Source organism: Solea senegalensis, linkage group LG3 (genome assembly GCF_019176455.1).
Source record: "Solea senegalensis isolate Sse05_10M linkage group LG3, IFAPA_SoseM_1, whole genome shotgun sequence".
Lineage (NCBI taxonomy): Eukaryota > Metazoa > Chordata > Actinopteri > Pleuronectiformes > Soleidae > Solea > Solea senegalensis.
In genome coordinates, this window is record NC_058023.1 from 2,224,663 (window position 1) to 2,238,568 (window position 13,906).

General features: G+C 37.2%; 2 protein-coding genes across 3 annotated transcripts in view; both read right to left on the reverse strand.

Moving 5' to 3' along the window:
* The window catches only part of creb3l2 (cAMP responsive element binding protein 3-like 2), a 31,096-nt gene extending 23,800 nt beyond the window's left edge, over nucleotides 1-7,296 (reverse strand). For both annotated transcript variants that reach the window (XM_044022509.1, XM_044022508.1), the window contains exon 1: nucleotides 6,900-7,296. In XM_044022509.1, the coding sequence (XP_043878444.1) occupies nucleotides 6,900-6,998 (99 nt within the window). In that variant the 5' untranslated portion in view covers nucleotides 6,999-7,296. The remainder of the gene's footprint in view (nucleotides 1-6,899) is intronic.
* Nucleotides 7,297-8,603: 1,307 nt separating this feature from the next.
* ssbp1 (single-stranded DNA binding protein 1) lies at nucleotides 8,604-13,637 on the reverse strand. Its single transcript, XM_044020540.1, has 7 exons — nucleotides 13,568-13,637; nucleotides 12,350-12,409; nucleotides 12,194-12,251; nucleotides 11,946-12,086; nucleotides 10,620-10,707; nucleotides 9,676-9,764; nucleotides 8,604-9,568 (listed from the first exon to the last, which is right to left on the reverse strand). The coding sequence occupies exons 2-7, from the start codon at nucleotides 12,374-12,376 to the stop codon at nucleotides 9,525-9,527; spliced, it is 447 nt and encodes a 148-aa protein (XP_043876475.1). The 5' UTR covers nucleotides 12,377-12,409; nucleotides 13,568-13,637; the 3' UTR covers nucleotides 8,604-9,524.
* Between the last annotated feature and the right edge of the window lie 269 nt (nucleotides 13,638-13,906).

Below are 13,906 nucleotides of genomic sequence, written 5' to 3' on the forward strand. Positions count from 1 at the left end.
TTTGGGGGGAGGGGTCTGTTTTGTGCATCGCGTGATTTACGATCGCTCTTCACTATGAAAACGTTTAGTTTGGGTTCCGATGCACTGTGTTACTTGCAAAAGTAAACAGGGATGTCCACAGTCATGCAAAAATACAACTTATATACATGTATGTATAACTATTACACAATTTGAAGCAAACACGTTTCCCACCTGCGTAAGAAATTATACCACAGACATACATCACTTAAATTTTCTCTAAATTAGACTGATAGTTCCACACAGAACTAAACACAGATAAACTTTAACTAATCCCATGAAAAAATAAGGACTTTAATCTAAAAAATCAGACAGAACCTGCTTGAATTTCAGGTTATGCGGGAGATGACGGTTTGGGTTTGACGCAACGACAAATAGCGCAAGTGTTTGTCACCGTATTTGAGTAAGTGCAGCCTTTATTTTGCCGATGACTGGATGAACAACCTGAAGATCCGGCACCACACCTGCTCTCATACTAAGACGTTCACAAGTTTCATCATCAGACGCACGAACACAGGCCGAGATAAAAATAGAGTGCGGTTAAACAGGGAACGCGTGTCATTGTCCTTTGACAACGTGTGAAAGTTTGTTTGTTATTTATCTGCTCTCACGACAAAACTCAAAGACTCCTAGAGCAGAGATTTTCTAAGACTGGGGTCATGACCCTTGCAAGAAATTATTGGGTGCCCAAAAAAATTTGCAGACTTTTAGTTCAGATTTATGTGTACATGTTAAAAATGAAACGCGTAAAGCTGTAATTAAATAAAATTATATAAGGACATGTATATATGTTGATATTGTGATTTGGGTCGGGATTGTTTGCTTTCTTTAAACGTGGGGTCGCCATCAGAGGTGGAAACTAAAAATGTACTCAAGTTAAAAGTAAAAAAAGTAGCTTGTTTAAAAGTTACTGTTAATAAAGTTAAAAAAGGACAAAATGAAAGTGCGGACAAAATAAAATATGTGAACACATAACGTATCAGTCAAAATGGGTCAAAGGTCACAAATGTTCTAACTTTCTTACTATTCGGGGACCGAGATTAGCTGCTGGTCACCACATACGTAGCAAGGTTGGTTAGACAATGTCCTCGAGTGTGTGTCTCCTGGACGTCCGTCCCTCCCTGCACACTCACGTTACAGCGGCAGACAGATGAAGCATTCAGACGGAGGCAGAGCACGGCCACCGGTGAGCAGGATGCCCTGCCCTGTTGGAGAACAGGCTCTGTGCTGTGAGTGAGCACACCTCTCCAACTGTTTACCCTCATCTGTGTGTGTGTGTGTGTGTGTGGTGTTCAGTATACAGTACTGTGCAGAAACCTTAGGACACCAGCAGCTTTGTTGTTTTTATGTCTGTCAAACTCCGTCATCACTGGCATTTGGACTGGAATAATGTAACAGAAAGTTGGTCTCATGTATTAGCAGACAGATTTGTTTGTCCACAACTAAAAGACCAAAAAAAGGTTTTACCAATAACATTTATAAGCATTGGGGTCCACTCTATCACTGCAAAAGCAGTCCTACTAAAAAATAAGCCAAATATTATTGAAATTGAAGTTGTTGCAGAACGTCCTCCATCAGAAGATGTGCAATTGTGCTTTTTACTGGTAATTCAAGGTTATGGTGAGCTGTAATATCTTTGTGATCGGTCACAACTAAACATTTGTGGCAAGAGAACTTGTTTTGAATTAAATAATTAGGTAAACTTCATGTAATGCATGTTTGTTAAAAGATATACAAATAATTCTGAACATAAATTGAATTTGGGGACCCTAAAAGAATTTCCACGAACCATCTCTGTGTCTCGAGTCTGGAAGGTATTATTTCATATATAGCATTGAACTGAAGACTTTCCTACAGTACTGTACGTAAATATGTGAGTGTCTGAATAAAAGGTGTGCGACGTACGCAGTCAGACTTTCTCTCTGTGCTTTTAATAAAAGTGTTGACATAGATTTATACGCCGCGCTCTTATGTAAGAGGACACATAGTTGAGACGCCCTGGAGCATGTGCACAGAGCAAATATTCACTTGTCTTTTTTTGTCAGCCTCTCCGTGAACGCAACCATGTGCAGAGCAACACGCCAAATTTTTTTCCTTTTTCTTTTTCCGGAAAGATACGAGTACGAGCAAGTGGTGCGGGAATGGAATTTAAAGATTCCTGCTGCTCTTCCTCTCCCTCTCTCTCTCTGTGTGTCACGGTCTATACTGAAAAACTGAATTTTATTCAAACTTAACATAGAAACTGTCAAAAATGTTATTTTTGGCTGGAAAGTTTGAAGTCTTGACCACAACTACAACAGTTATTATTTACGGTATTTAACTGTGTATGCTATGCTAATATGCTGCCGTAAAAAAGAGACAGAAAATGTTTTTATCTGCTCGTATAAAGTTTTGCATTTTATTTGACCTTTGACCATAAATTTAGAAGAACAAAAACCAGCCTCTGCTGTCTGAACATTATAAACGGAACAATTAAGTGATGAAACCAGCGCTTTGTTTTCCTTCACGTCATGGAGACGTAGAGATAATATCTATTATGACTTGGCCATGATTTGTCTGGGATTAATTGTGCAGATTAAAGAAGAAGAAACGCAACAAAGTCTCCACCTTTTCTCTGATGTTAGAGAATCGCTCTTTAAAAACCTGAAGAACCGGATCACGATAAAGGCCTTTTTAGACGAGCGACGACGCGAGCCGCATGGGATGGGAGGGGCTTAGACTACGAAAAAAAAAAAAAGGGGGGGAGAAGGTTTGCATTGTTTCCTGAGGAATCTCAGGTCAACAAAACCCCCGGAGAGAGAAAGTGAGAGTGAGAGCCGACCCACAGCCGGAGGTCAAGGAACAAAGACTCAACAGTGTGTTTCTCAGGCTGCTTCACACTCACACACACACACACATACTATTCATACTTTGCTATACATAGAATATTCACTGTGCTAAAAAGAGCATGTCACTGCTGTCTTTATGTGTTGATGTGATCTGGTAAATGGTCTGTATTTATTTTGCTCTTTTCTGGTCTTGATGACTACTCAAAGCTGCTTTACGCGTCAGTTTTGCCAGTCACAAATACGTTCAATACTTTCATACCCACTCACACGATGCCAACATGGGGTTATTCGAATGGGAATCGAACCCACAACCTTTTGAGTTGAAAGACGACTCGCTCTATGACTGAGCTACCGTCGCCCTTTTACCCCAACATGCATAGTTTCCATTTTCTGGCCTGGTTTATTATTTTAAATATGTGTTGTACTGTTAAAATGTCAAGTTTAACACGCAAAATCTGGCATTCGTGTACAACTACCGTGTTTAAATTGTTAATACACCATTTTAACATGAAGTAAATTGTGCCAGATATCGACAGATATACAAAAGCACAATTTTCTGTCCATTTTATGGTTAAAATAAGCAAGAGAAAAAGTCCAGATGGACATTTTGAGGCTTAGGTGTTAGGCAACAATTATTCAATTAGTCGATTATTCATTGATTACTAAATTAATCTATTTTGATAATCAATTAATCAGTTGAAGTGTTTTTTTTCAAATAAATAAAACAAGCTTCTTAGATGAGAATATTTTCTGGTTTCTTTGCTCCTCATTCAAACTGAAACCTTCTGGACAAAACCAGACATTCGAGAACATCATCGTCTACAAACACCGATTAACATTTTACGTTAGCTGCGGCACAGTAAACAAAGAGTTGACAACAGTTTTTCAATAATTCCAGCTCGGACTATTTGCGTTCAGCTGTGAGCCAAAGATGCAGAGATGTTGCACAGTCGGTGTCTGCAGAAGATACCATGAGTATTTCAGAATAAACACACAAACCAGGCTTCTAATCAAATGCTATATTAAATCATTTAACAGTCGGACAGAATCTGTAGCCTCAGGATGTGAATGAAGGTCCCACATTCACAGCTCCAGCACAAGTCTTTACCTGTCTGGACCTTTTTTTTCCTAGAGGAGGAGACACATGCCAAAGTGTGTGTCTGAGTGTGTGTGCTTGTATTTGTTACCTCTTAAGGACACTGACCTTGTTATTGGGGTCAGGTTAAGGTTATGGTTTAGGATAATATCACTTTGTTTAGATCGTCATCCAAAATTAATGGAAGTCAATGACAGAGTCCTGACAATTACAGCTGAGCAAACCTGTGTGTGTGTGTGTGTGTATACTGTCTCATCCTGTGGTGTCTGATTACCATCCTGAAACCAGCTGGATTTTTCCCTGTGAACCCAACCACTCCCCCCGTCGTCTACACACACACACACACACACACACACATTCATAGTGTGAGCCAAACACACACATATGGCTGCAAGTCACCCATAAAATATTTCAAGTTACATAACTCTACAGGGCCATTTAAAGGTCCTATACTTTAAAGTTTTCACCACACTGTACTTAAAATGACCATATCTACAAGAAAGAACAGTGCGTTTGTTGCTTATATACTCAAAAAAGGAAGTTATACTAATTTAACTTCACTTGAAGAGGGTATTTTATTTTTATTTTTACCTGCATGGCTGTTAAATTAGCTGTAACCTCTCTTGTGAACTAAAAAAATGTATATTTTTAATTATAACTTAGAATAGTGTGTCTCAATAGGTATAGACACATTTACAGAGGCCAGGTGAACAAAGAGGACAGGTGAGTGATGAGTGCAGGTGAATTGGCGCTAATTAAGGTCCCTGAGTGAGTGAGAAAGTTTCCAGTATTTGTGACCTTGACCCATTTTGACCGATACATTATGAGTTTACATGTTTTATTTAGTCAGCACAACACCCTACTTTTTATTTCAATACTCTTTCCACCTCTGCACATTCACCTCCAGAGAGACGACGTATAATTATAATAATGTGTAGTTATTTTATCGCACAGCGGCACTGCATAAATAATCTCGGAAAAAAACATATATTAACATCATACACAATAATTTGTGTCTGGAGGTGCCACACAAATTTTGATGAAGACGTTTTAAAATTTTGGCCTCGGGCTCAGCTGCTTTGACTCTTATCGACATGTGCCAGACTCTGCTGCACACATTATAATCTCATCGAGTCCACTTTTCTTCAAAGACACGCACATATTTCTGTGATGTGAATATGCCACGGCTCAAATGCTGCAAGTTTAATTAGCTCCCGGTGAGTTTGCTGACATAAAGTTAAAAGTTAAAGAAAAGGAATCTAAAGGGAATATAGTACACATTGCTTGTTGCTTGTATTGTTCTTGTACTGTCAACTGCAAATCAACTTCCCCCTTGAGGGACAATAAACCTGGGAACTGAAGTGAACTGTTTATAATTTGAAAGACAATGAGAGGGAGAAAATGACAAAAAAAAAAACCTCCAGGGCTTGAAAAATGGCATTCTGCATAAATCAATTTACATAAATGCAACACACTAAAACTTAAAAAAAAAGGTAAGTTTTACACAGAAAAAAAAATATGATTTTAACATAGTAGAAAAGACTCCTGTATAACTTGGGAATCAAAAATGTGGTATAAACTGCACCAAGAAGAATTTGGTAGTCTCGTAATGCATTCAACAGCAGGCGTCCATCAACACACACCCCCTAAATAAACCCTGGAATCTGGGCACACACTGGGTCTTTTATTTTGAAAGAGGAACCCCAGTGGCTGCAATGCCAGTGCATTATAAAACAGATTAAACGGGATTGTTATTAAATGTTTTAAAAAGCCTCTTGAGCCATAAGGGTTCCTAATTAAACAACAGCAAAAAAAGAAGTTCATGGTGGTAAACATCTTCAAAATGTCCAAAAAGCACTGTTTTACACATAAATGGGGGTCTATTCTTCCAGACAGGCCCCCCTCCCCCCAATGAGTCAGAGCCACCACTGCTGATGGAAAACAGGAGCAATCCCTCGCCTTAAAAAAAATAAAACGTCAATGAGTCTGAAATCTTTCAGTGTATTTTCACTGTGATAATCTCAAATACAAACACATCGCTGAAAATAAAATAAACACACACACGGGAAATGTGCTTTAAACTGCAGAGGCTATACAACTTTTTAAAGTTTAATATCATAAAAGCTTGATTTATTTTGTCTTTATGAATAAGTCGACTATAGATGAAACGATTCTGGTAACTGAATTGTCATTTTACTAAGTTATTGAAGAAAAATAACTAATATTATTGTTTCTAATTTCTAATCAGTATTTTTCACAAGATGAGCAACTGAAATAACAATTACACTGCAGCTGATTCCCATACATCACATAATCAAATCATGTCTGTACAATGATTTTATGCAAAAAAAGCCCCAGAAATATTCTCATTTCTCTATCTAAACATTAGAAATGAATGAATGTTACTGATGTGTGTTATTTTCACGAGTGTCTATCATTAGAAAGTAAGAATTTGTTTTGTCCATGTTGAGAATTTATCCCAGTATTCATTGAAATGTGTTTAAAGAAGGAAAATAACAGACACAGGATGAGTAAGCCCAGCATCCTGGACCCCAAGGCTCAAGCTGTGAAAGGAGAGCAAGGCACCAGACACTACACTACACACACACACATACACGTTTACTACTTCTGTAAGGACACTGCATTGGCTCCCATTCATTTATACAACTTAACCAGTTACTAACTTAACTGGTGCAACATGAACCTCAAAAAATGTGGTTCTGTCCAGATTTTGGGCACTACGAGGACACCGGGTCCTCGAAAGGTCAGTGTTTATACGCAGTCCTTAAAAGGTGGCAAAAACCAGAACACAAATACACACAAACTTCACTGAAACGTGCATTAAATCTTCATTACAGTGAGATAAAGGTGATTAATTGAACAAATGTGACCATGCAAATGTCTGTCCACACTCCTCCATCAATCATTCATCCATTCATCCAGGGTGAATCACTTACATTGGGGTAGAGCACTGAGTCAATCTCTCCAGCCTCAGACAGTTCACTGAGGTTTCTGTCCCAGTGAAGGAACGCTTCACCACTTTCCATCATCTCCATGCTTCTTCCTCTCCTTCTTCTCCTTCTTCTTGTTGTTTTTCTCCTCCAGCAGCAGCAGCAGAAGAAGTGGTGATGGTGCTTTAGTCAAACTGGAAACCCAGCTCCAGCTCCAAAAAGTTTTCCAACAACTTCTCTGAGTGAAGGACAGGAAAGAGGGAAGGAAAAAATAAGTCCCAGCTGTTTGGTTTCAGAATAAACGTGTGACAGAGCAGCAGCAGAATTCAGACTCTGAGTTAATGTTATTATTGTTGTTGATCATCTCCTCCTCTCTGCTTCAGTGTCCACACAGACACTTTCCACTCTCCTCTCTTTGCTTTTCTTTCTTTCTTCCTCCTCTCAAACACAGACACTCAGGAATGCGTGGGCGGAGTCAACATTTTTAAAAACACACCCAGAAAGAGCAGGAAAATGTCCGAAATTTCACTTTAAAAATGCCGAATAAACCGAATATTTAGACTAACTAAACACTCGTCAACAGCTGTTTACATTTTTTTTTAACAAACTGGACATGAAATGTGAGGTTAAAAATGTGAAGAGACTCGTCTAGCAGTTTGAGACTTCTGGCGTCAATAGCTAACAACCCCAAACTTCCGGTTTTTGATTTCAAAATAAAGCTCTCATTCATTATTCGCGGCCAAATTGATTTTATTCACACATTAAAAAAGCAGCTAATACTAACAACTAATAATTATATAATAAGTTAAGACAATTCTTCCTTTTCTTTACTCCTACTACTAATAATAGCAAATTTAAAGAGTTAATAAACAATATTGCACAGGTTTACACATGCTTGCAGGAACAAAAAGGAAAAAAATGATGATAATGGAAATTGATTATTCCTCCATAATCTAGCAAATAATATATCTTAAATTAGTAAAAACTAATAAAATAAACAAAGAATATATAATAATTTCAATTCATTTTAAAATGTATTTATTTAAAAAAAGTAGTTAATTGTGTCTACGTTTAAGCTTTAAATCGAGTGATAAAAATAAATGTGTGCATCATGGTAATAAATAACTCTATTAATAATAAATTCTCCTTTTATTTCCATAATTTTTTTATCTAAAACAAAAAAAGTTAAACCGAAGCCTTTATTTAGAAATTATACCCAACATTTCCGGTCACTCTGTCTCTTCTTGTTTGACTAAGCCACAGGTTTCTCCCACTCCAACTCAAAGCCCCGCCCACAACACTCACACTTGACCTATCAGGCGTCTCCTGAGTTTAAAGCCCGTTCCGCTGACTTTAATTGACAGGTGACAGCAGCGAATCATCTTCTCTTTTTTACTACGACCAATCAAATAAGGCCAAGAATACCTTTGAAGTGAAGGGCCCGCCCCCGTTGTCGTGGAAACAGCAGTGACGATTATTTTAAAAAAAGTAAGAGAATTTTACATTTTGCTCACATTTAATCCTGTTAAAAACAAAAATGTCTAAAGATTTTATCGCTGTTTTTTTGTTTTTATTTGACATTGTATTTGTATTTATTAAGGGGAAAAAATGTGTGCGATGTGTGCCACTGTAAAGATAATGAAAAAAAAGGTGTGATAAGAGGTTTAATAAAGAAAATAACAATGAAATAAAAAGATATTTAGAAGTTTAATAAAAGAGCTTTATTTTAGATTTAAAAATATCCTCATTATTATTCTTGGTACCTGTGACTTTATCAGCATGAATCTGATCTTTAAATGACAACTTTGTCAATAATTAGCTGCTGGGAGTTCAAACTACCATTTTCATAAGAATTTTAGCCAATATACTGTCAAAATTATGATATTATTGTTTTGTAAAACCTTCAATATTCAAATAAAACCACAAATGTACCTGAATCTATTGAAATTATTGGCTGGAACCACTTGTGGTTCTTTAAACTGTTTTCTATGAAGAGGCATTTAAGGGCCGAGATTATTGCGGTAAATAACATGAATGTTCAAGAAGGTTTCATCACACGTCGTCTTTCCTGTGTGATTTCTACAAAAAAAGATGATGTGGGACTTTCTCCTTCAAAAATGTGTTTGAAGAAGGAAAAATAAGCAGGAATATAGGAAGATTTGTCATTTTTATAGACAGTTTATGATGTGAAAACAGTGAAATGAAGAATAACTGGAACAGAAAATAGAGAAATTCCAAACACACAGGAGACAGAAGTTAAAACATCTCGGAATAATTGTCCAAATCCTAAACAGACTCAGTTTTTACACAAAGAAGAAAATGCTGAATAACATCATTAATAATGAGCGAAAGTTGCTCCAAAACCTCATGAGAAACATTTTAAGTGTATTTTTATCCCTCAAACTCGTTTTCCCCCTCACACACAGCTTGAGAAAACTGGCATTAAGTGTATTTTTGGAACATTATATACAATAAAAATGACTGTCAGTAAGTGATTTTATATTTATACATATATATACACACACATACATACTGTAGGAGTGCACTACAGTCAAACATGATCAGTGTGTCACATCTTAATCTGTCCTCCTTAAGTATAAACAAGAAGATAGAAAAACAAGGAAAAGCTGTTCAGATTTTGTCTCGCACGTTGTCGCTCAGGAAGATGATGTTGTCTGAAAAGACAAAGAGGAGACAAACAAACATGTTTGCTTTTACTCTCTCGTAGAAGAACATGGTGTAATCTGCGCCCCCGTGTGGATTAGCTTTTTCGTAAACTGACCTGCGATGATGGTTGTAGCCTGGCGTCTCACTTGGTTCTTGTCCACGTACTCGCCGTAATCCAGTTTCCCCTCCACTAAAATCCTGGACCTGAAAGACACCAGGTTTGAGCCTCTTTCACTGAGACATTGCTTGTTTTTTTCCAATAAAAAAATCATTTTTATATATACACGTGTGTGCATGTGTATGTATATATACAGTATATATATACACACACACACACACGCACACACACACACACACATATATGATATGACATTATAATATTTTCAGCAGTTTTTGGGAAGATGACATTTTCTGCCACTAGGAACAAATTAGTAAGTTTTTTAAAAGGAACTCTAAAGGGTTAAAACTGGGTGAAGTCACCATAACGATTGATAATGAAGCGATTAATGGCACGTTCTAATTTTAATCAGAAATCGGAAGGCAGACTGCGTTCCAGATACTGAAACGACAACATTTGTGTGGATATATTTGACAGAATTTCAAAATAAAGGTGTTACGGATATGGAACGATGAGGAGTTGTTAACAATATCAACGTATTTATGATGCAACATAATTCTGTAAATAACGGGACACAAGTTTGACGCCTCTGCTCTATGCCTCCTCATGGCTCACACTACCGAAAGAAAACACTCTGTACTTCGTAGATTAAATAAATAAACACATAATCACATGTTGAGATATTTTAGTGAAAGCGATATTTTGAAGGTTTTTTTAAAGTTGAAAAACCTTAAAACAAAACACAAATGTAGACGAGCGGTAACATATTGACATTTATGAACACTTAACAGTAATGTCTGACCTGATTACCTCTGCAGTGTTTCAGTAGACGTCCACATTTTATTTGTTTAATTAAGTGAGGTAATGGTCAATGGAGGAGCAGGAGCATAACATTTTATCAACATTTTATTATTTAAATTAAAATAAGTTAAAACACGTACCCTTTCTTGACGTACTGGTAGGCCACGTCTCTCAGACCAGGTTTGAAGACAGAGACGCGATGCCACGTCGTCTTCTGACTGACGTCACCTGGAGACAGCGATAGAACGAGCGTCGAGTCACATGACAGTAAAATAATATTGTATTTTTATATTATTTGACACACGAGGAGCTGAGGGTGCGTTTCATGAACTGAATTATTTCAGACTCTACGTTCAACATTCACTTTTACCATCTCACTTTCTGATGCAACGACGACCTCTAGTGGCAGAAAACGAGTACAAAGTTCTATACAGCTTCATATTATTTTTGCATTATGTAGCTCCATAGATTCTATTGACACTGAGACAATGTTCTGTTTCTTTTAAATCACGATAAGCAAAATGAGATCCATAAAACATGATTATAAATTTGTAATAAAATATTAAAGGAGTTTAAAAAAAAGCCAAAATTTGGCCCCATGGCTGTTTTATTTGGTTGATTTAACTTGAATAAATTAACTCACATTTGTTCACAGACTAACAGAGAAACAAAGAATTATATCCAATGTTATCCAAAGAAGAAACAAAATTTTGAACTGAATAATTTCAATGGCAATGGCATTAAGTAGGAATTTGGGTTTCGACCCAAAAAAGCTACAAAGAACCTTCACAGAGAAAACGCAGACACTCGGGCACCAAAATAAAATTCAGGAGGAAAGAGTGAGTTAATGCCTGACCCTGATCTGATAACAGAGAGTTTTAAACAGTGAGTTTATTCACAGTTTGCCCTTCAGATGTTTTTATAATATGACAAGAACCAGGAGGAGGATGAAGGTCAGGCCATTTTGACTTGTTGATAAACCAGAGAAACACAGCGTGGGAAAAACTTTTACTTTGACACGCATGTTTGTAAACTGCTCCAAATACTTCACATTTTTGTGTGTGAGTGTGTGAAGAAGTGGAGTTTTAACATAAAAAAATGGTTCTGAATGTTACTTCAGAGAAAATCGATCAATTAAGTGGCAAATTATTAATTATTAATGTCCAATTATGACAAAGTACGCATTTTATATTCTCAGAACTTGATAAATGACACAAAGTTAGCAGGGCCCGGGGGACTGAACTTACAACCTTCACGTTGAAAGACGACCCAGTCTACCACTGAGCTGACCGATATTTATAATACTAAAAAGCACATTGTTTCTAATCTACTATTGACGATTAACCTAATCAAACCTATCCCTTATTTTTAAATGTTATTCTAAACATAAAGACCAGACAGAGGAAGTAGAGCTGGTTTTCAAAACAAAAGCACAATAAAATTCATATATATCAAAGACGTCGCACCTGTTGAGCTGACCTCTCCCTCGCCGGAGCGCCACATCTCATTTGTCGCCACCGAGAAGATGGTGACAGGGTTCCGACCTTCCACTTGTCTCATCACAGGATCCTGACCAACGCGGCCCAACAGCTGGACACGGTTTATGGCTGGAACACGGACACACGTCAAGTCAAGTTTAAAAGCCCATTAAAGCTTCTCAAAATTATAAATGTATTGTATTGGCGTTGTCTTCTTCTCATACAGTTTCACTCACATCTCTCCAGGATGAGGCTGGTGTCTGTGTTCATACATCTCACCGCCTGTCTGAAGATCTGAAAAACAACGTCAACACACATGAGGAAATAAACTTATAGTATATATATGTATATATATATGTATACACAGTAAAAAATAACCATTTCCTTCTCACCTGAGCAGAGGCACTTCTCAACATCATCTCTGTTTCACAAACGGCAAAAAACACTAGAAACTAGAAAGATAACCGCAGTTTAGTCACATCATGTTATACAATTTAATGTGATTTTATAGGCTTTTCCAAGTAGGACTGCATGAGGTACTTAAATAAAGTTAGTGTCTTAAATACAGCAACTTTACCCGGCCATTAGACGGTGTATTCCAACAGGAAACTGAAGTCTGTATCATTTTATAAACGCTCCATAATATGCACCAAAGTCCATAGAGAAAACCACCAATTTTACACCACAGCACACAGGAGTTGTCGACCCACTGCTGCCTCCATTAATACGTTAAAATGTGTTGTTTTGTGAACTTGGAGATTGAATACATTTGTTCGGATTTGCCAAAGTTAGACATAATTAACATGAGGCAGTAGTAGACCAGCAGCTCATGTGTCACCGGGAGCTAAAAATGCTGATTTTCTCTATGGGCTTTGGTGCAGGAGAGTGTTTCTACAGTTTCCTGTTAAAAAAGCAGTCTGATGACAAAATTAAACACGTTTTTAAGACGGTGTTCTCTTAAACTAGCATGTATTTTGTTAAAGAAGCCTTTTGTTGAGTGGTTAAAAAATACATATGTGTATCTATATATGTATATGTATATATACATATATATATATAGATACACATATATACACACACACACATATATTTTACATCAGTAACACATATACACCTCAAATCTATATCCCTTTAAAGTCTGAATATTATTTATGTTGTGGTATTTTAAAGAAATTCAGTTATTTGAAGCCACTTGGTTCAACACATGATATCATCAGTGACCCAAAATAAGCATGTATTGGACTTTTTTATATACTAAAATCAATGTTGTATTGAAATAGGCTCCATTTTTACATTAAAAGTTTTATGTATAATAAGCCGTGTGTTTATGCTGTGGCGAAGCAGCGAAAAAATGTACATTTTTCTGAACGGGGTTTGGTCAAAGTCAAAGCGTCGCCGTCTCGCAGTAGCAACGAGGGTCCCGCGGTCTCCTGCCACCGGATGCCGACACGAAATAAAGTCCAGAAAATGAACGTTTTTCTCGGCGTGCTTGGGTTTTCGTGTAGCGGCAAATGAACAGCGGAGAAACGTCACTTTCTTAGTCTGAAACTGTGTCTAAAAAACCTTTAAATACACACAGATACTGTCGTTATATACTTAAAAAAACTCACCAGGTGCTGCACCTCGGAAAGACTTCAGTCAGTAACCTCACGCTGTTTCCGGTCCTCCTACGAAACAAATCCGACACTCTACCGGAACTGAGTTAAAAGTTCCGCATGTTCAAAACAATTTTGTGCGTATACTACGATTACTACTAGTAGTAGGCTTAGTACTACTAAGTCTTCTCCTTCTGTTACTAGTCAACAACAACTAGTGCATTTAGTCTAACGAGCTGAACAAACCCTGTGTTGAACTAGTTCCAGCTGGAGGGTCAATCGGGATGCCAAGTGCCAAACTAGTAGCACCCAAATCCTAACTAGCAGTATTCTGGACCAAACTAGTAAGGCTAA

Excerpts from the sequence above, each read along its gene's own strand:
- ssbp1 (XM_044020540.1), bottom strand. The coding sequence starts at position 12,376 with ATGATGTTGAGAAGTGCCTCTGCTCAG. Across the intron at positions 9,765-10,619 it reads TACCAGTACGTCAAGAAAGG|GTCCAGGATTTTAGTGGAGG; the intron begins GTACGTGTTTTA and ends GGTGTCTTTCAG. Across the intron at positions 9,569-9,675 it reads GGCTACAACCATCATCGCAG|ACAACATCATCTTCCTGAGC; the intron begins GTCAGTTTACGA and ends TTGTCTTTTCAG.